The following is a 22663-nucleotide window of genomic DNA, read 5'->3' as shown; positions in this document are numbered from 1 at the left end:
CGGAGCAAGTGAAATCGCTGCGGCTATATAACAAAAGAATTTAGGAAGAACCACGTTTAATATTTTTCCACTCGGTAACGGAACATACGTTTGGACTTATTATTTTTAAGGGCATATTACAACTTCTTCAAGCGCCAGAAGTTTCTTGCGGGACAAAGTTTTGAAACATTTTTTTGTTTGTTTTTTCTTTGTTTTCAGACTATTTAAACAGAAAATATAGATCGAAGGACTGTTTGACTTCCGAGGGGCTTTTCAACGCTGACATAAAAGTGGAATTTATCGTTTCAGTCATTCATATGTTCGAAATATATGAATGCACAAATTATTCAAGAGACGGATTTCGTCCTCTCTCCTACAATATCTTTTTCTTTGCTTTTTGTTGATGGTGTTTGTCAAAACACAAGCCAGTCTTTTAAAGTTTGAATAATTCATGAGATAGCTTATAATTTGCCTGCATTAAAAAAAGTTTCTGCAAAAGGGAGGGGGTGATCAGCAAACGTATTCATAAGGTTAGCGGAATGGCCACAGCGGCTTCCAACCCTTATCTACCCAGCAGTAGTATATTATCGTCCGGCTCGATCGTGCACTCGGACTCCGGAGGTGGGATGCAGCAGGGCAGTGCTGCGGTAACCTCAGTGTCCGGTGGGTACAGAGGAGACCCAGCAGTTAAAATGGTACAAAGCGATTTCATGCAGGGCGCAATGGCAGCGAGCAACGGGGGACATATGCTGAGCCACGCTCACCAGTGGGTGACGTCCTTGCCTCACGCTGCAGCGGCGGCTGCAGCTGCCGCAGTGGCCGCAGCTGAAGCCGGATCGCCTTGGTCGTCTAGTCCCGTTGGAATGACAGGCAGCTCGCAGCAGCAGCAGGACGTGAAAAATAACTCGGGGAGAGACGATTTGCACTCTGGGACTGCGCTGCATCACAGGCCCCCACATTTAGGTCCCCACCAGACTCACGCGGGTGCCTGGGGTAGCACAACCGCTGCCCACATCCCTTCTCTAACTGGGAGCCAACAGCAGCAGCAGTCCCTCATATACTCGCAGCCTGGAGGCTTCACGGTGAACGGCATGCTCAGTCCGCCGGGCAGCCAGAGCCTAGTACACCCGGGTCTGGTGCGCGGCGACACGCCGGAGCTCGATCACAGCAGCCACCACCACCACCATCACCACCAGCATCAACATCACCAGCAAGCACACCACGGAGTGAACAGCCACGACCGAAGCGCAAGAAGCGCACCTCCATCGAAGTGAGCGTCAAAGGTGCGCTGGAGAGTCACTTCTTGAAATGTCCCAAGCCTGCGGCCCAAGAGATAACCTCTCTAGCGGACAACCTGCAGCTGGAGAAGGAGGTGGTGAGAGTTTGGTTTTGCAATCGGAGACAGAAAGAGAAAAGGATGACGCCCCCAGGAGTGCCGCAGACGCCGGAGGATGTATATTCTCAGGTCGGCAATGTGAGTGCAGATACACCGCCCCCCTCCATGGACTGCAAACGAATGTTCAGTGAGACATAGAACAGAAAAAATATTTTATATATGACTAATCTGATAAAACACAGACTATCATCAAGATAGCAAAACATTTTGATACTGTGATTGTGAGGGAATATTGAGACTGCAGATGTGTTATATATTTTTTTCACAAGAAAAAAAATCACCCCTCTTCCTTCCCAACCCTAAACCGCCCGCTAATCTTGTTCCAGGCCCTTAAATGTCTTAACCTAAAAGGTTGTGTTTGCTCTTTCTTTCAGGGACATTTTTTAGTAGATTACTTAAAAGATGCAAGTTTAACTGGGCCGAGCGAACCGGGCGACCAGAGGGTGACAACTACAAGTTCGTTCCACCAGGTAATATTGGCGCATTAACTTCAACTGAAAAATAACAGAAATTAGAGATGAACAACAACATCTTTGCCCCCCTACCGTGTTGTACCAATGTCTTGTTTGAGAGGCAAAAGACGCAAGGCAATTGTGTGTGTTGTTATGGGACATTAAACCTCAAACAAAGGGATGAAATTCAACTGAAACAATGCGAAGAACAGTGGCATCCACGACGCTTCCATCCAACTTGGCAGAGAAGACTGCATGGTTTGATATTATCCAAAAATATGGAATGGATTTTTTTTTCTGGCCTTCCAATTCTTACAAAAACAACAAAAGACTGCCCTCCGTTTCTGATCTCCAAGATCACATCTTTTGATTTTTTTTTTCTTTTTTTAATGTAAAGAACTTAATCTTACGTGGAGTTTTGAGGACAAATTTAAATCAAAGATGACTTTTGAAAAGACTGAATATTACGCAGCTGCACCTCTTTGAAAATCTTCTGTGCGAACATCCGTTGCCAAGTGGGCCAGAGCTGGTGCTGTGGATGTTTTCATGTGCTGCCATTTCCGAGCAGTATTCTTTGGTAGGTTTTAATAAACAAGACTATGTAAAGCCGGCAATATAGATTCATTAGATCAGATGCTGATCGGAATTATTTACTTAATAAATTTCATTAAAATGCTTTGTTTTAATATTTTATTCGGGATACATACGAACTATTCCAAACAGTTATTATTTATTTCCCCCAGACTTGTGTAAAATGTTTTCCCTGTTTTCGTTGTTGACCTTATTTGTTTTGTTTAATTTTGTATTCTCATTTTTAAAAGAGCACAAATCTACACGAGCTGACTTTGACAGTAGGTAATAAGGGTATATTTTGATGTGATGATTTGATTGTAATTTAATTTCAGTAGTGATTCCGTAAGAGATGATCGAGAACAATAAATTTGTTAGAATGAAACAAAATTGTGTGTTGTGCCTAAGATCGTATAGCTGTTTCTTTTTTTTTATATATATTTTTATTTAGCCAAATGCATTTTAAAATGATGACTGCTGAATAGTAATAGCCTTGTGTTATGACATGCAGAATATAAATAACACTCGAAAACCAAACCTTTCTATTGATGCCAACAATATTGCGATGTTTGATTAAAAATACAGCCGTCATATAAACATTTCACACAATGCGTTTTTCTAAAATAAATAAATGAATAAAAATAGATCAGTGTTACGTGGCAATCGTTTAGGCCTCGACAGAAAGCACTAACGGGAGTTTTGCATTTCTTGAACTTTTAGAATTTCTGTTAAGCTAACTCACCTCTTAGACAAAGCAGCAAAAGTGTCACCGCTGTAAATTACTTCAGTGTAAAACCATTTTGTTAGCAGGATGAAATGTGTCTCTGTGACACGTAATAGAGATAGCAACGTTCAGTAAATCTCACGAGAGAAAGTACAGAAAAGTTGATCGCTTGTGGAGGTGGAGTGTTTACTGTGTCACCCGCTTTTGTGTTGTAGGCTACCTGTTTTATAGCGTTCACGCCGACTGTCAAATCCACATGCCTTCTATCAACCCGACCATCATGTTTTTTGGACATATTTTTATTCAGTGTTACACTGGTCTGCTTTTCAGGGGCACTTTACATCTATCTATCTATCTATCTATCTATCCTGTAAAATATTGCTAAATAATCACTTTTTAAATAATAGCCTAAGTAGGCTAGTCCTCGTACATAACCCTGAAAACTAAAACACGTGTTTACAGACATTTTGCATATGCATGCCTTTTTATTGCATTTTTAGCATTCGATCAGTCGAGGTGTTTAGCAATAGCAAAATATTATAACATTTAATTTATATTTTTCTCAATAACTGAATTTCTCAATTTCTCTCTGAAACACGTGATGACCTAAATATGGAATTATTTTTATTACTTTTTTTTTTTATATTTTATTATTTTATTTTATATTTCATCAGTCTCGCAAACATCGTATGCCAATTTTCTGATTTGCTTATTAAAATAAGCCAGACAACTTGATCTCACAGCGGATTGCCAATGCCCCCAAGACTATACAAACAGGCCTGTATATAATATAATTCATGCTGTAAACTTTAGACGGTATAAACATGTCATAAAATGACTTTATGTTATATTCCTAACATTATTCATGTAAGCTTAATTATATTGGGGATGAAATTATTCTGAGCTAGGCCTCATAAATAAAACGGACGAAGTGTTTTGTAAGCGGGCGAAAGCGACAGTGTGATCCCTTCAACTTTTTCTTGGGATGACTATTCAGCAAAACGCGCAATTCCCTCTCTCCAAGATTTAAATTTCGCGGATGAATTCCCATACACTAGTTGCTTAGCAACTAAATTCAATCAATGTTATAGAAGTATGCATCCCTTCTCTTTGTCCCCAATAATAAGAGTGCCATTCTGACATTCAGACTGATTTAGTGCGACCCGAGTTAAAGGACTGCTGTCACTGAGAAGTAGGCTAAATTAATTCAAAAAATAAAATGTAGACATTTTGAGGGGGGAAATCAGCTTATGTGTGAAATTTCAGCTAATGTGTATGATTGCTTCATGAAGATTCAGATATCGCGTTGTTTACCAGTATTATTTATTAAAAACATTTTAGGTTTAGAGGAAAATGTCTGGACAAAAATCTTTTGTGGTCTGTCTTCAGCATAATTTTGTTGTCCAATGACCCTGTTTTTCTTTCGGGAATTAGCATGGCATAAATATAGAAAATAGTATTTTAATTTACAGATTTTTACTCAAATTTAGCTTTCTGTAGTTTGCAGGGAGACCTGGAATATGTTAAGCAAGCTCATGCTAAACTGCACTAAACTCCATAGTACTGTCACATGACTTTCGACCCACGTGCTCAGATGTATCCACTGCTGATAAAATATAGCAAACGATTAGAAGAATTCTCGAGGTTCTTTCTTTCTTTGAATTCTTTCTTTCTTTGAGAAAATTTTTTTTTTTACTCAGTGTGCGGACCGTTCTACCGCAAAAAAATATTTGGTAAACTTTACGGATTTTTAAAAGCAGCCCAAATTATTATTAGCGTTTTGTAAGTATCAGGGTCTTTCATAAATAATCGAGCAGTTCTCGTGCACGTGCAGTCGCATTTACATTTTGTCTACCCCCACGTTTTAGCCCAAATAACATTTATTTTATTCCATTTATGCTTTCTTGCCAAACCTTCCTATTAAACAAACTTACAATTGTGTCACTGTCAAATAATCTATCAAACAGAGTGTTAACACTAAACCTGAAGTCCAGGTAACTCTAATATGTGTATAGGCTATTTGTAACAGTAATATAACGTTACACCGGTACTTTTGGAAAGACGCATCAACTTGACCATTTGTCAAGTAATAATAATGATAATAATATAATAAATAATAATAATAATAATAAGAGCCTATAATAATAATAATACAGCGTGAATGACATCGCGCTGGGAATCCAGCTACTATCCTAAAATAAATGTTGATATAGGCCTACTTGAATTTCCTAAATAATATTCATAAAGGTTTGCTCATTTGGGGCCAAAAATACTTGCCACTAGATGTTTAACGAGTAATTTTAAACAGGATATCAGACTGGTAGACACCCACTAATTTAGGGTATTTGTGTGCTATAAGCAATGTATAACGTGTAAACGAAATTCCAATTTGAACATCGCATTTAATGTCACAATAACTAACAAGATATTCTATACAGAATGAATAACGTGGTCTCTTAACTGAACAAACGAACACAAACACTTGTTTTAATCAGTGTCAAAAAAGGTAGGCTAGTGTTAATGTAATCGAAGAGGTTTCCACACTTGATTGTTTACAATCTATTTTTAGACGAACAGAAATAGGCCAGACTGTTCGCAGTTTTTTTAGCTTAGATGTTTCTTTTTGTCTCTTAACCCCTCGTGCTGTGCACATACATAATGCTCTTACATCGGACATTTCTCAGTAGGGAGACGTCCTCCAGACCGCCTTTGTTAATCCATGTTCTATTGTCATTATCTTGGTAATAAGCAGTAAGTAGAAATGGTTCTAACCTTTAAACATCTATATTGTTTTAATCCAAAATCACTGCGTTTTGGTATTCTTGGCAGAATGCTTGGTTTTCATATTCGTCATTCGTGACAGTCCATTTATAAATAAGGTTGTGTCAAATTATAGAATTATTAGGCTATTTGCCTGTGAAATGTTTTACTCCTTATATAGACCTATCTGAATTAGCTATTTAAACGATTTATTTAGTTATTAAAAATATTTTGCTTCTCAAAATAGTCGACCACTTAACTCGAGGAAAGTTAGTTACGCGCACGTTGTGTTGTATAGATTTATGAATTCTGCATAGTAATGCATTTTTATTGTTTTAATTTACATATATCAATTTTTCATACTCACTACACATATTGAAAATATTAAAACAGAAAAAAGTAACGTAATAATAATAATAATAATAATTAGCCAGCTTGGTTAAATTCTGCATAGTAATGCATTTTTATTGTTTTAATTTACATATATCAATTTTTCATACTCACTACACATATTGAAAATATTAAAACAGAAAAAAGTAACGATAATAATAATAATAATAATAATAATAATAATTAGCCAGCTTGGTTAAGTAACAATAGTATCATCTTTGTTGTATTTGCATAAACTATATTCGAGTTAAAACATAAACATCTAAAATCAAAAACAGGTTCCAGAGCACACAGACTGTACATGCACTTCAGCTGCCGCAGCGTGTCATAAGTAAGGGCCCTCAGAACTCCATGGAAGTCCCCAGTTTTGCTGTCTGGAGGACCAGCCACTCCCAGTCACTCTCTCCCTCTGGAGACACACTGTAAACGCCGTTCATGTTCAGCGGGCGCAGGTGCTACTCCCCTCTGCAAACCAGAGATTACATTCCCATCCCATGCCTCCTGAAGTCATGTGAAACAATAACCAGACACATTTACGCAATTCTCAAGCCACACTAGGCCACGTATGTGGTGTCTTTTTTGTTAAGTCACAGCATTTATACCAAACATATAGGCTATATTTACACTTCATTAGTCTATTTTATTATCCTATATTTTTTCTGTATTGTTGTTTATCTGTGTATTAGATCAGTTTAGTATTATTACGCAGTAGCCTACTGTTTTCCTCTTCGCTGTACGATTTGCATTACTGCATGGTGTCTCATTGAGATCCCAGCCTCTTTAGACAGAGAATTGTGCAGACATAGCTGCTGTCACTTGGGGCCCTGGTGGTGTCTAATGAGTTCTTATGTGCTGAGTGCGACTTCCGTAAAGGAGTGTATAGTTTTATACCCCAAACAAATACGTAAATAAATAAGTAGCTTTTATTCATAACTAACACGGCAACATTCAAAAATTGCAGTGAAACTGGAACATTCGGACCACTGGTGAAACTGATCGCTCCGGATCATATGCCCAAGCGGTATGCAGTGCGCGCTGGGCACCGCGTGCCCTCAGCCTCTTGAGCGCGAGAATAGAACTTAATGAAATATGTATGCAGAGTGACGTGGCGTGTGGGGTTTCCTTTCTATAGAATGAGAAGTTCAAGTCTCTGTGCTTTGAGGGACAAACAAGGAGACGGACAGGTGAGGGAAAGGGCCACTGAACTAGGGTTGAGTGTATTTTAATTACTTAAAAAATAACCTTAAAGCAGTTCATAAACGTTTGGTGGCATTTAAAAGGATAAAACTAAAAGGTTTCTCATAGATACAGTAAGAAGATAACATAAAGAGTCGTTATTGTAACCTGTTTGTTTCTTTGTTTCTTTGTTTTAATTCCCATTTTTACGATGTTTAACGCTAATCTACATTTATAAAAAGTAGCTAGTCTGTGGCTTTGCAAACTAAATTTAATATACCGGTACTTACATTTAATTTAATTTAATTAGCAATTGGCCAGAATGTGTTTCCTCGACAGTAAATTAATCTTACAATGACCTATAATTGTGGGTTCAAACTATTTGTAGGCTACCTATTTATTTATTTATTTTTTTAAGTAAAATATTTTTATTCAAAATCAGTAAAAGTAGTAGTTGTATAGTTGGAGTAGTAGCAATAATAACATAATATACGCCATTACATTATATGTTAACAGATTATACAAAGCATAAGGCGTTTTTGTTGTCCGGGTCTGCTTATAGTAATACATTTGAGCCAAAATAGTCAAGAAAATATCTATCATTTTGGGAAAAGATTTTTGTGGGTTGACTACTAACACGAAGGAATTCCCGTCTTTTTCAAGTCACTGCTTCCTTGTAAGCTCAACAACACACATACAGCTCTACAGTCTACTACGCAACTGGGCCGAATACTTCCATGGCCCAACAGCGCCATCTGCCGTTTCGCACGGAGGCGTTGTATCACTGTTATTCACAAAGATGAACCAGTTGTTTTTTACATGTAAATTATACATAAGGATTTATATAGGCTACTAATTTTGCACTTATTTGATTGGGCAGAACATATAGATAATGGCTACATTATCATTAGGCCTAATATGTTGCCATTTTTTCCCCAAAGTTTTTCAAGTTAAATTCTTGAGTGACACTTTATATATAAAGTTGCCACTAAACAATTAGGCTACTACAATTTTTACCGTCTAAACCAAAGTCAAGAGACCTACTTTCGACTGTAGCCTACATTTTATTCGATCACCTGGCAACCTATCGAAAATTCAACTGCTCATGGCTGGTTTACCGAAACAGGACTTTATGGAGCTTTAATTGTCCTTAATCTGTAAGGCACGTTTCCCAAAATTACAGTTATTTTAGTAGTTGTAGTAAAAGCGTTCGTAAATTAACGAAAGCCCCGGACCACTCATAAGTCCATTACGTGCAACTTTAATGGCTCTTTCCGCTTGCTTTCATAGTTTATCGGAGAGAAATATAGTGCATTCATGTTAATGCATTTGTATTTTTACAAAGCCTCTGAACATTATAACAGAGAATGAATGAATGAATGAATGAATGAAGTTAATAAAATCGCCTTTAGCAACGTGCATGCCACCTGACATTATTATGGGTGTATAACTTCAGACAGGCCTACTTTGAAAACAACTTACTAATTGCAATAGAGGGACAATATTTTCTTAATAATATTAATTTCATGCAACATTTTGTTGACTTACATAAATAACTGAGTACATTCACTTAACTTTTAAGGTCTTCTTTACAAGATAGGGTAACACTTTATTTTAAGGTGTCCTTGTTACACGTTACATGTACTTACTATTATAATAACATTAAATTATGCATAACTATATGCAAGTAACCCTAAGCCAAACTGTAACAAGGACACCTTAAAATAAAGTGTAACCATAACAAGCAATGTTCATGTTTGGTAGTATTTTTGCATACTTTTTACGTTTTAAAGAACCTTTAAAGAAACACCATCAAGCAACTCTTTCTCATATCATAAACAAATCTAGTATTTTTAAGCTATTGGTGGATGCAGAGATTCAGAGAACTGTATATTCATATAAAACTGAAAGAATTTAAATTGTAGCTAAATGCATCCTATAAAATGTTGATCTATTAAACTATATTTCTTAAAGCGCATAAAACAGCTGTGATATATACAGACATAGTAAAATTATAATAATGTAAATTTTGGTGAGAAATCTTTGGTGGATTTTGAGAAGGTTATTTATAATGTATTTTGATTATCTATAAATGTTTAATACTGACATAGGCCTACTGACATTTAACTAATATTCACCTTGAAATGGGTAAGCATATTCAACGTGATCTCATGATAATTTGTATGTATTTTACGTAAAATGTGGTACTATAAAACGTACATTTACTTACGTTTTTACACGTATTTTCAGCATTTAAATGTACAAAACTGACGTATTGACGACACCTAAAAATTAATCCTTATGAATATTGAAATCGCGGCATTCATTTTATTAGTTTTTAGTTGTCATATGAATTACCTTGTTTTCAGTTGTATTATTAAATTGTTTACTCATTTACTTGTGAAATGATAACATTTCGTTTTGTTGTGTGATTTCTGCTGCCAGCTCGTTTCCAAGAATATGCCTACATAATGTTAAACACGACTTTAGTTTAAACCTTAAAATAAATAACATTTCTGCAATCGTTTAACCTTTACTTGTCATGTAATGCTTACTTTGATTGCCATGGGCCACAAAAGGCGTTTTCTCCGACATGCTGTGACTAACAATAGAACTATAAAATACGCCAAAAACACAACATAATTACGAAATGAAACAATTTTATTAGTGCGCTGTAATCAAAATCTTCCGAATCCATACGACTGTGAGGAACAGACCCAAATTCAAGCCTTTTTTTCGGCGATCTTCTTCTCCATCTTGAGCAGCGAGTCCAGCGACCGTGAGCAGCAAAGCCCGCGCTGACTGACGCGCTCTTTACAAATTCAAATGTTGCCGCTTCAAACGACAGGTTTTACGGCAGGATAATCGAACGCTCATTGGCTCTTGCCTGCATTCTTCACAGATTGCGACATGCCGTGTTTCTGGTGAGGTGTGTTTGAATGATGCGCGGGCATCTTCAGAAGTTCACGCCACGGAGTGGATGGGGAAAATTATCTGGATAATATTTTCAGCGATTAACAACATAAATTCTGCTCTGGATCACACAAACCTACTGTATTCCGCCAGAGAGGACTGCGGGTGCAACGCATCGTCATTTGGATTACTTTTGGTGCTGCTTTTGACATTTTTGCAATAAATAAATGATTGTAATGGCATCTGTCTGTCATGTTTTTCTTATGCTGTACAGAAATGTTTAGGTTTATAGGTAGGAGTGGAATTAGCGACTATAAAAATATTTTAATGCTATATTGTTACTAAAATGGTTATTTTCCTGCGTATTTTGGTCATTTGCGTTTTATATCCTTTTATATTCGCTATAAAATGGGTAGGTTTAGGTTTGGGGGTAGGTTAAGGGGTCTAAAAATCTAAATCGCTTATTGATAAAATGATAAAAATGCATATTCGCTATAAAATGGGTAGGTTTAGGTTTGGGGGTAGGTTAAGGGGTCTAAAAATCTAAATCGCTTATTGATAAAATGATAAAAATGCATTGATATGAATATCTTGATATAAAAGATACGTAAATATTTTTACGTTTTTTAGCTAAAAATACGTAGCGATTTGTACGTTTTAAACGTTGAAATACGTCTAAATTGTACGTTTTAGCATTAATAAAAACGTACAAAAGTGTACGTTTTGTGCTTGTAAATGTTACGTATTAACACCTACGTATAAACATGAGACCAGGCTGGCATATTTCAACAAGGAAATCAGAATCGGCATTATACAACATCATTTTGTATTTGTGATTAAAATACAATCAATCAATCAATCTCCAATCAATCAATATAATTTTGGTCGGTTATTAGTATACATTATTTGCTTGCAAAATGTACAAAAAATGCTTGCTTTTTAACAAGTTTTGCAAGAAGCTTTCATCCAAGCCATGAGATTTGTTCTGTCCAAAATACAGAGAGTAATTTACTAATATTAACAATATGAGGCCTTAAGGGAAATGTTGTTATAGTTTATTGCAGTTTTCAGTGGTAAAGTGCTTCTCAATTGCACTATGTAACTTTGTATGTGTTCCCAAGTCTCCGGGTTTGAGGATCTCTGTGCTTCGCAGCCCCCTCCCAGACTGAGGATAATTGGAGTTCCATTAATCACTCAAATCCATGGCTTCCACATGCCGTCTGATCCCAAATGTTAAGTTGCCACGCTCTTGTGGTGGAGATGTTGGAGGGATCGATGGTCCTCAGGGGTCTGGTGACATCTCCAGCCACACGTCTGCCTTTGCGTCATGGCGTTCCGCCAACTGAGGTCAGCTATCCCAGCAGGCCATTCTCTTAAGCAGCAGTTACCAAGGTGACAGCATGTCTGAGCTTTGGCTGCTTGGAGCGGGCTTGTAGGGAGCTGATGCATCACCTTCTTGATGGATTTGCCAATAGTGCTTAGACCAGGAGGGGCAGCAGGCCGCATGACACCCACTGTCCCAAAACACACGCATGCAAGCGCCATCCCATCCAGAGATCACCCCTTGGTTTGGATAGGCACGTGCTTTCCTATACATCCACTGATTAAGCAAAGTATCAGCGGCTCTTGGACGAGAAGGAAAATGGAATTACAGTATACTCAGAGGCCCCAGGAGGGGGACAGCGGAGCTGGAAGAGGGGCTGTTGGGTTCAATGTCTCATTAACCAGGTAGGGATTTAGAGCATAGAGCATCTGAGCTGTCTTTAGCTCAGAGAGTTGCAAAGTAACCATTTATAGGTTTCAGGGTTTAATAGATTACTAATAATTGGACCCACATATTCTAGGTTAGGTATTACTGCCTGAAGCCAATAAATAGATCACTGTGAATGGATGCCACAGCTCTTTTGCTTAAACAGAGATCAGCAATGCAGCACTGGAAAATATTTTCTAGATAAAAAGAGTAAGTGTGAGAGAGTGAGTGAAAGTTGGTTTGCATGCATGTGCAGCAGGTTCAGTGGGTTTTCTACAATAAAACAGAAGATGCTATAATTGACTGCTTCATTCTCAAGACAAAATAGTCTTGTTGTGAAAGAAAGTTGTCCGTAGCCTAAATGGCTTCTGTAACTCTTTTTAGAAGGGGAGATGAGGATAAAAGGCTCAAAGGTGCTCTACAGCAGCCCTCATTAGGACAACTCCAGGTGTGGGAGAGTTAACACCTGGTCACTCATTCACCAACCTCGGGCGGCAGAGATTCAACTAATCCGCTCACCATTGGGCAGACGGACGGTGTAAACTCACTCACCGAGGTTTTGATACGAGAGTGATTAACCTTAAACATCAAAGGAGAAGAAATGCGGAAAACTTGGTTAGACATCTGTAGTGCACTCGCAAGCGTTGTATGTGCAGATTCTCAAGTCATTAAAGGCTTTACTCCCAGAAATAATAGTAATTAATTGGTGTAATACACAAAGGACATAATTATCTTTTTTTCTGTACTGGCACATATTTAATTACCCGTAATTGTTCCCCGAGCCTCGTTCAAAAGTTGGTGTAGACTAGACAATCATAATGCATTATGCACTAATCCTATATTTGGTTTTGCAAAGAGGATATCACTATATCAAAGAATATATACAGCGACTACTTCACAATGCTTGAACAAAAACATCTCGGAACTTATTCTCAGGTCAGGTTTACATCATCAGTAGATTGTCTTATGCGAAGAGCATTACATATGTTAATAACTGCCAGATTTATCCCTTTTCTCTCACAGACCAAAGAACAAAACTACTGATTAACGCGAATTCTTGTGAAGTGTGGAGAGTGTTGGGAGCTAAATTTGCCCCCTGTGCAGAGGGCTGAGGGCAGCCGCGCGGCTCCTTGAACACAAGATGGAGTTTAATAAGTAAACAGAACAGCGAGAGGACAGAGACTCTGATCATGGGCCCGTTCGCCCACCCCGGCCCCCTGCAAGCCAGGCGAGCTGATTAGCTCTGCCGATTGTACCTAGTAATTGCAGTGCCATGACCCCCTCCAGGCAAATATTAGATTTTAGTGGTTTAACCTTTGCAGTCTACAGTGGGTTTAAATTGCCTGTGCAGATGTTGGGGAGCCCAGCGGTAGCCGGAGAGCCGGTGTCCTCTCATCAGCGGAGGGAGATGTCTCAAGACTCCCGGTCCTTATTATCCCTGTCTCATTTAGAGCAACTCTTTATGTCTGATTGGTAGCACCAAGACTTTCACAGATATCATTGTCGGAATCAACTTTGTTGTTTAAAGTGTTTATAATTGTGTTCACAAATGCTGCTGTGCACAAGCGATTAAAAGACCGAGTGCAAACATTACCCGTGATTGTATGAACAAATCCCCAAAATTAATATGTTGGCTCAAAGAGGGATATTATGCTGGGAATGTAGTTAAAGGTAGCAGGACGAAGGGGGGCCCCTTGCAGGGCAAGTCCATTAGCAGGAAATGTTCATGAGCTGAGGCGGTAGGAAGTTTTTCTAAGGTCAGTCCCAGCTACTCCGGAGGGTCGGATTACTCCCGTCCTGTCTGGGGTCTTGAACCTCTTCCTCCCAAGCGACGGGCAGCTGCATCCCACGGCCTCTTTCTCCGCACTGCGTAGTAATGGCTTCCTTCCTGTAGGCGCCACCGGGACCCTACCTCAGATGCTTACCTGGGGAAAAAATACAGATGCAAGATGAAGGAGGTGGGGGGGTGGGGAGACACTGGTCTTTTCATCCATGGGAAGCAGGGAAGGAACCATTCAACTTGTCTCAGGCTGGAAACCCAATACAGTTTCCGTGTTTTGATCTATAATTACTGCCTGTGTAACAAATATTGTGTCGATGAACCGAGGTGTACAACATGAGATGAACAAGATAGAGATACATTGAGAAAAACGGTGCAAGTTCTGGCTGTAGCCTCATGACCACCTAAGCCTGCAAAGGAGGCATTAGCAGAGCTGGCAGAGGCAAAGCACTTCACTGATCTAAATCGCCCCATTCTTCCTTATCAGCAGTGTGTGGGGAGCAATACTCAGGTAGCCCCCCACAGGCCCATCGCTAAAAGCCCTAATATCTGTGGACGTCCGTGGCCACGGCCCAATCTGCCGCGGCGGTTGATTTGTTTCACGCACTGCCAGAAGTGCTTTGTAATTAGGCTGATATTGATGAGGCCTGATTCCAGCTGGTAATCACTGGCAGTTCAGCTTCTCTCCGCTCCTCAGCAAAATGTCTCTGTTTATTACAGAGCTTTTGCTATCAATTAAAGGCCACTCTACGCTCGGCTCTTTGATAATCAGTCGGATGATTTCCGTGGTTGTCTGAGGGCAGATATGAAATCTGGATAAGCATTCTCCACGGATGCCTCGGGAGCATTACGTTATAACAATACTGGAGGATTCGGCATTAGAAAGGCCTCGCTTGAAGAACTGTTTCATTAAAAGTCCATTTCCTAAATAAGCCTGTTCTGGAAAAACAATGTAGATAAAACAGTGATTTCCTAAGAGCGGGCACTTCCAGAGTTACGCGTTCATGTCTTGCTTTCGCTCCTGCATACTTATTATTTAGGCTTAGTTGACTGTGTGTGCGCTACATGTGTGTGCATCGCGCCGCACCGTCTGCGTCCCTGGGCCGTGCGTGTTCTGTGAGGATTACGGCTCTCCTGGATTCTGTCTGTGTCTCCGAGGAGAGGACACCATTTGGGCCCCACTCGTATCCTCCGGCTGCCTTTTCCAATCACTGCCTCTCTACCTCTTCTTTCTCCCTACAGATAAGCAGCCAATCAGTGCAGGTGCTAGTTCATGCAGGGTAGGGGCACGGGGCGGGTTCCATGGCCCCGGGGCATGAAAGGAGCACTGGCACCCATGACAAAGACACACACACACTCAGACGCTCACACATTTGCACCCCAACGCAAGTGTGTGTTCAAGGGGGAAAAGAGAAATCTGTTGTTTTTCTTTCGCTCTTTCAGCACCCTCACTCCCCTCCAGCTGTTATGTCTTAGTATCGATCAATGGTGCTCCCTGCATCGGCAAACTATTCATATTTGATTCATTATTGTAATATGGGCCTGTGTTGCGCCTTCCTAAATTGTGGCTTACGCTCCGTTATAAGCAAACGAGTTATGAGTATGAGTGAACTTGTATGCTAGACGGTTAAATAATAGCCTTGCTATATCCATTGCTATTGAAATAGCCACTTTGCATCACATTATGCAAACTCATAAGAACACATTTGTAGTGTTTGTCGCATATACAATATTTCCTTTTCTTGAAACAAAGCCTATTTCAAAAATCTCTGGACAGATGCCATTTACTTTGGCACTGGCCCCGAGTAAACAAAATCATTAGACCAAGTCTTAACAGAAAGCATGTGCTGTTTGTGACCACTAAGATGTTTTCACATAAATCCCTCGTGAATGGAATGAGAGATACAGCATGCAAAATACCAGACGAAAAGCAGTTTTAAGCAGACTGCCCCTATGGCTGATTGTGTCAGCCACAATGGACGCTGTAAGCAGTGTGAAAGCTTTAAGGTGAAAACGACACACACTGTGAGATGTGCTTATCCCATCACGAGCCAGTAAGGATATTAGGAAAAGCATGATGGAAATTATGACTGGAATAAGCTTGCATCTACTACTAAAGCTTAAAGAATCCAGGCCCATCTCTCTCTCTCCCTTTTCCCCTCCTTTTTCTTGCCCTCTCATGCCATGCCACTTCTAACCCATTTTTTTCCCCCTGCAGTGTAAATCTGTATTTCTCAAAAAGACACAATTTCCACATTTCAGCCTGTGGAATTTGCTATTCCTTTCTCATTCTCTAAAACCACACAGCTCTTTTGCCTTTCAAGGAACTTACTTTCTGGACTACAGCCACTTTCCAAAATTCCAGGAAAGGAGGAGAACATTTATTAAACTTTTGAAAAGACAACAAAACCATCTTCACGAGAAAGTGGTGAAGTCACGACGCCATGCTTTAAGGACGATAAAGCAGTCACACTTTGTTGGTCTTGCAATAATTTTGACATGTTCCAGGTTCAATAGAAGCTAAGCTCATTCGACACCATTTGTGGCACAACTGCACAAAAACAAAAATTATTTCAACTTTTCAACTTTTGAGGATACTACAGACAAAACACTGTTTTTTCATGCATCTTTCAATTATGAGATTTTTGGGCTTTTTGGCATTTCATAAAGAATTTTTATCTTTTCAGACTAGTGGAAAGAAAACATCCAAAATGCTCTTTTTAAGTGTTTCTTCTATCTGTTTGCATCTGTAGAATTCAATTACAATACATATGTTCAAAGACCATTTTCTCAAAATGAGATTTTTCTCCTGCACTGAGCCAAAAATCTACACTTCAGCAGCACTTACACACCTTAAACTTTACAGTTTTATTCCTATCTATATTCTAATTTTATATTCTAAAGTTTGTTCATATATCTATTACCTGATTTTACTGTATACAACATTTTATTCCTGAAAAATGGTGAAAATGTAATTATTTTTTTATTATTATTTAACATTTTCTAATTTATGGAGTGATAAAAAGAAAAATACAAAATCCCCTCTGTGCCTTTGATTCTAATATGTCAACAAAATGAAACATGAATTTTGAACCTAGCTTCATCCAGTGTTCAGATTTTTATTCTGGAAATGTATGCAAATTATTGCATATTTAATTAGATTAATTTTGCATATTTAAACATAACATTTCAGAAAACTTGTAATACAAAAAAAAATTTTTAATTCTTAATGTAATCAGTCAACTGTATGGTGATTTCTATTATTATTATTATTATTTATTTTTTTACCCTGTTCACCTGGGGTGTTTCAGTTTAAAAGCAGAAAGCTTATAATTTTATAATTATGCTTGTATTAATTATTACGTTAAAACTTGGATATTATTTGTTATATTGTTTATGTTGTCATGGCAATTAACATGTGACTGTAACTTTAAACAGAAAAGGCTAAGGCATTTTTCCTTTTCCTTTTTTTGTGCTAATCAACATTATGCCACGAGTGCTATAGATTGAGCTGAGCTGTATTGAATGTGGATTATTCCTTTTATTTACATTTCATGTAACTGATATGAGAAGTGATTTAGAAGTGTAAAAACTGTCTAAATAGAGAGAATGTTAAAAGTGTTTACGTCTAAAACACCAAAATTAAATTTAATAGAATTCTTCAACCTTTTGCTGTACACCTTTGTGACATTTGACATTTTTCATATTTGCGAGGGTGGCTTATAGAAACACCTCCAGCAGACGTGTTAGCCCTGAGTTAGCTGAGTTAGGCCAGAACTAGCATGTGATTAATGTGAAGCTCACTAACCCCCATGGTGAATTGGGAGACCAGGGGTCGAGTCTATTTTTCTTTGTGAACGCTTGTGGCTAAACCTGAGCGCAAACGTTGTTCATCATTGCGCCACATTAGCTCGCCAGAGCATTGACTGGCACAAACCAGAAGCGTGTGCCCCTTCACTTTGATTAATGTTCACAAACACTCACTCCAACTCTATCATGAGTGAAGACCTGGCATCTATTAGGAGCGGTGCACACATACATATAACCCCTGGAACCATCTGATTTGTTCATACATAGTGTGAAGGAGATGGATTTTTTTTTAAAATTATTAAATTAATTAAAGTTGCTCTCACCCCACATCCGAAAATGTCTACTTCCAGACTATTTAGTATGCAAAAAAAAAAAGTATGTCAAATGAGATGTGCAGTTTGCATAAAAATGTAAAAGTATGTGAAAATTCCTCACATGACCTGCACCTCTGATGAACATTTTACTATCCCACTACTAGGCCATGGGAGAGGATTTTCCAATGGCAGAGAACAGTAATATGGCTGACATTTTAGATCACATGACAAATCCGACATGTTGGATGATGCATGTCCAGATATGTATACTCCACATATTTGAAGAACATACGTTTTAGCAGTTTAGACATATGTAGGCTACTTTAATGTTTTACTTTAATACATTTATTCATCACAATTGTACCAAGGATGTTGGTATTAACACCCGTCCGCCTTGATTCTGACAGCTATAGGTCCATTCTTAGAGGTAGTGCATACAGTTCAGGCCAAGAACATTAATGAGAATATTTTACATTATATTTAGGAACAGGCATCAAAAGAGCTTCAAAGTGATCAAAAATTGTGTTTAATTGCAACTGCCACGAATTTTGGATATCTTTATTTAACACTCTTACTAGAGATTTGTTTTAATACACTATTTTAAATGTTAAACATTCAAAAAATATAATCAAAAATGTAAAAACGTCAACTTATTTTAGCTTTAAAAAATTTAAAAGTCTAATTTTGATTAGAAAGGTGGTGTTTTTCTTCCAACCTTATTTAGAGTCTCTGAGAACAGATTACTGTGTAGACCTGGAGAAATATATTCAGATTTTATTTTGTATTTTAATATTTTAAGGTACTGTTATGACGTTTTCTTTCTTTCTTTCTTTCTTTCTTTCTTTTAAATAATGCTCAAAACGATATAAAGACAATGACAGATAATAATTAATGATAAACAATGATAAAAATGTAAATAATAATTGTAGTAGTAGTAGTAGTAGGGGAGAGCAGGGCACAAAGTAACACTTTTTGACTTTCTCAAATTGTGTAAATCCACATGGGGTTCAGAGTATAATTTGTTTATCCACAGTAATTTCACACTTGTCTAGTACAAATATGTCGCTTTGTTTCATAATTACAGTGTATACGTTTTTCTTTATTTACCCTCAAAAATTGGAAGTGAAATGTGACAACATGCCCCGTAGGTGGGGTACATTGCAACACCTGAGGGGCACGTTGTAACATGACCTTATTAATGACCACAGCTTAAAATGTTATCTGATCGAATGAAAAAAATATACAAGACAAACTAAAATATTTTGTCAATAAAATAAAATAGTTATTTATTTCAAATAAAATAATGGCGTTTTTTAAGAATTAAAAATAATCTGATTTTGGAGTTTGACAATGAACACATTGCAACCATGCTTGGGACGGCCCACATAAACGAGCCAAAATGCTTTACATGTCTTGAAATAATAATTTCTTAACATTAAACATTGACTGTCAGTCTTTATTCATCTGTTTCTCGTCGTTTATCATTAAAATTTATTAAAGTAAATAGTGTGAATTACATCGCTAATGTCATAGGATAGCACGGCAGGGCGCATTGTAACGCAGTGTTACAACATACCCCATCTGCGCAACTAGTTAGCGAAGCATTAAAAATAATTTAAACTGATAAATAACAGATTGGAGATTAAAATAATAGCAGATTTGTCTATTTTTAAATGAGTAATAAAAACTGAGATGAAAAATTGACTTAAGCCAGAAATACAATTTTACTATGGTAAAATAAATGTTCAGCGATATCTTCAAAAGCCTTTTGAATTTTGGCGCACTTTTTTCTCTATATAATGTTGATATAGTAACTAGTAAATGCTGTAAATTTGGTTACTCGCTCCCCTAGTAGTAAAAGGGAGTAATAAATTCATTTCAAACTAAAAATAGTTTTGAGAAGTCATTAAAGACAGGAAACGAATTGCAAAAAGATCATGTTTTTACAGCTTTTTTGTTTATAACTCAAATTGTTTTAGGGGAAAAAGAGAGGTCTGGAATTTGAATATTTGGATCTGTGAATGTGGAATTTGGCGTACCACTACAATGTGCCAAAGGTATTTTTGTGAGTGATGAACGATCTTGCCCGCTTCCAGGATGTGATGTAATCTTCACTTCCTGTACAAGCGCGAGCCGTCGAGCAAGCATGGCTGCCTCCGGTTGCAGAGGCGTGAGGTCGATTTTATGGAAGTATGGGAGCTGCGGGAAGAATTTCTGTCTGTCCCGATCAAAGACGGTTCCGCAGGTGAAATGCGTTCTTATTTTTGCTCCGGCACAGAGCTGTTTTTGCGATTAGTCGGCCGTGATTGGTTCTGATGCTGCTGACATTATCATGTCCTTGTAACATTACAGTGCTTTTGGAGTCTGTATAAAACGTGTAGATTGACAGGATGGAGTGCTGTCTTTCCGTTTCATTTCATACATGTTGCGTTAATAACCTGCACTACTTGAACAGCTTATATTTAGTATTTTATGCAAGACAATATGGCTTGACATGATGTCCTTTGCCCAAGCCAGCTAATTAATACAGATGCATTTTTAATTCAGAATTTAAAACAGTATTATAATAATTTAGACTTTTATTTATAATAATATTATTTATATTAAATAAAAGCTTTTTTATTTAGATTATTTCTTCCTACTTATTATTGATGTTTCATTATTTCATGAGCTTGATCACCAAGGCTACTTGCAACCTTGTTCTTTGTAGCAATTGGCTGAATTTGGTTCTTATTTGTTGTTCTTGTTTTTTTCTTAATTCCAGCTGCCAGTCAGACACATTTGTGTGTCATCCTCTTTATGGAAGAAGAACCTGGCAGCAGCAGGCCCTCAGAAATTCACACAGGAGTTTATCGACAAACAGGTGGAGGAGTTTGAAATTGGCAAACGACATTTGGCCAACATGATGGGGGAAGACCCAGAGACATTCACACAAGAGGATATTGATGTGAGTTACAGTTCTATTTTATTCTATTCTATTCTATTCTATTCTATTCTATTCAGTCTATTTCAATCACTTCTATTGTTTTATGTACATATTTATGGCCATATTTTATTTTACCAGAACCATCAGTATTACATTTTATCTTCAACAAATAAAACGTATGTAAGAACAGCATTGATACAGCAGTACATCTGTATCTTTGGCTTATTATTATACACACACAAACACATGTTGGTTTTTATGGTTTATGGGGACTCTCCATAGACGTAATGGTTTTTATACTGTACAAACAGTATTGTCTATTGCCCTACACCAAACCTACACCTAAACCTACCCCTCACAGGAAACGTTCTGCATTTTTAGAATATCAAGAAAAAGAAAAAAAAAAAAAACTCATTCTGTATGATTTATAAGCCTTTTGAATTACAGGGACACCGAAAGTGTCCTCATAAATCACCTTCATATCGTAATACTTAGGTCATAGCCATGTCATTATACAAATGTGTGTCCTCATAAACACGATAATGGACAAAGTATACCACCTTCTACTTCAGCTGTTAAATTGATGTGTCATTTGTTCATAGACAAAAAGATATTTTACAAGATATAGGCTTTAGAGGGTGTTATTCCTTTGTTGGTATTTATAAGTCTAGTGTACATATTTGTCATATTTATGACAGGTGTTAGAATTGTCATTTTACAGCAGCTTAGACAATGATGAGCTATTTTGTCACTAAAGACTTTTATGAATAAATCTCTTAGAAATCTGAGAGGACTGACTCGGTACTCAGTGCCAGTGGTACTGCAGAAAGGCTGGTAATATTATGTATTTAAAATTTAAGTATCGACTTTTGACAATACTAATAAGACAATTACAGTATGGGTAATTTCTAAATACTATTGTGCCTTAAGATTTTATTATATTATGATTTTTTTAACCTGTCTCTATCTTCTATAGTAACATGTAGAAGTTGATATTCTAGAATAGTGTTTCTCAACCTTTTTCACTCCAAGCCCTCCCATTGTCCACAAAAATATTCAAAAGCCAGCTAGTCCTAGTTTTGTTTTTCAAAACTTCTTATAATCTGCAGGAACTCATAGTTTCTGTGAATTAAAAAAGTATAATTTAATTACATTTCAGGATTCCAAAAGTTTTAATGTTATTCATTTTCCCACTCTTTTTAACCAATGAATTTACACGACTATTAGTCATTTGGGATTTACTGGATAAGGATAAGATAAGAATTTCTATATATATATATATGTTTATTCCTTATACAATTCCCCTGAAGTTTTAAGATTTTCCTAATTTACATGACCTTTCCAGGTATAGAAATTAGGGTTGTGACGGTGAGGAAATTTTCCCACCGGTTAATCGATGTGTGACAACACCGGTAATACTTTTGCATTTTACTTTCACTTTCAAATAGCGGCAATTCGGAGTAAAGCAATTGTTCGTTTTTAGTTCGTTTGAATTTTCCCTCTTTCCCTCGCTTTCCTTCACTTTTAAATAGCTTAAAAGCGCTGTGCGCCTTTTACTTTCACTTTTGAATTAGCGGCAATTCGGCGTCAATTGCTTAAATGCAACAACAAAATACAACGTCAAACTCACTTTAGCGTATATATAAAACATAGAATTTTATTAACAAAACAAATAAAAATACACCATGCTATAGGGCAGGCTATGCCTAATATAAAATAACAA

At 37.5% G+C, this 22663-nt stretch overlaps 2 protein-coding genes across 2 annotated transcripts in view; both read left to right on the top strand.

The window, feature by feature from the left end:
* Positions 1-262: 262 nt before the first annotated feature.
* LOC107748535 (POU domain, class 3, transcription factor 3-B-like) lies at positions 263-2704 on the top strand. Its single transcript, XM_016563349.1, is given in 3 exon segments — positions 263-1220; positions 1223-1453; positions 1750-2704. Coding segments are annotated over 3 exon segments (1047 nt in total). The 5' UTR covers positions 263-518; the 3' UTR covers positions 1864-2704.
* Positions 2705-20107: 17403 nt separating this feature from the next.
* mrps9 (mitochondrial ribosomal protein S9) overlaps positions 20108-22663 on the top strand; it is a 17078-nt gene continuing 14522 nt past the window's right edge. The window contains exons 1-2 of the mRNA XM_016563348.1: positions 20108-20259; positions 20779-20961. Of these exons, the coding sequence (XP_016418834.1) occupies positions 20161-20259; positions 20779-20961 (282 nt within the window). The 5' untranslated portion in view covers positions 20108-20160. The remainder of the gene's footprint in view (positions 20260-20778; positions 20962-22663) is intronic.

This window comes from Sinocyclocheilus rhinocerous, unplaced genomic scaffold, assembly GCF_001515625.1.
Source record: "Sinocyclocheilus rhinocerous isolate Xijiao unplaced genomic scaffold, SAMN03320098_v1.1 scaffold349, whole genome shotgun sequence".
NCBI classification, from domain to species: Eukaryota; Metazoa; Chordata; class Actinopteri; order Cypriniformes; family Cyprinidae; genus Sinocyclocheilus; species Sinocyclocheilus rhinocerous.
The sequence above is the reverse complement of the archived record's forward strand: the minus strand, read 5'-3'. Positions and strand labels throughout refer to the sequence as shown.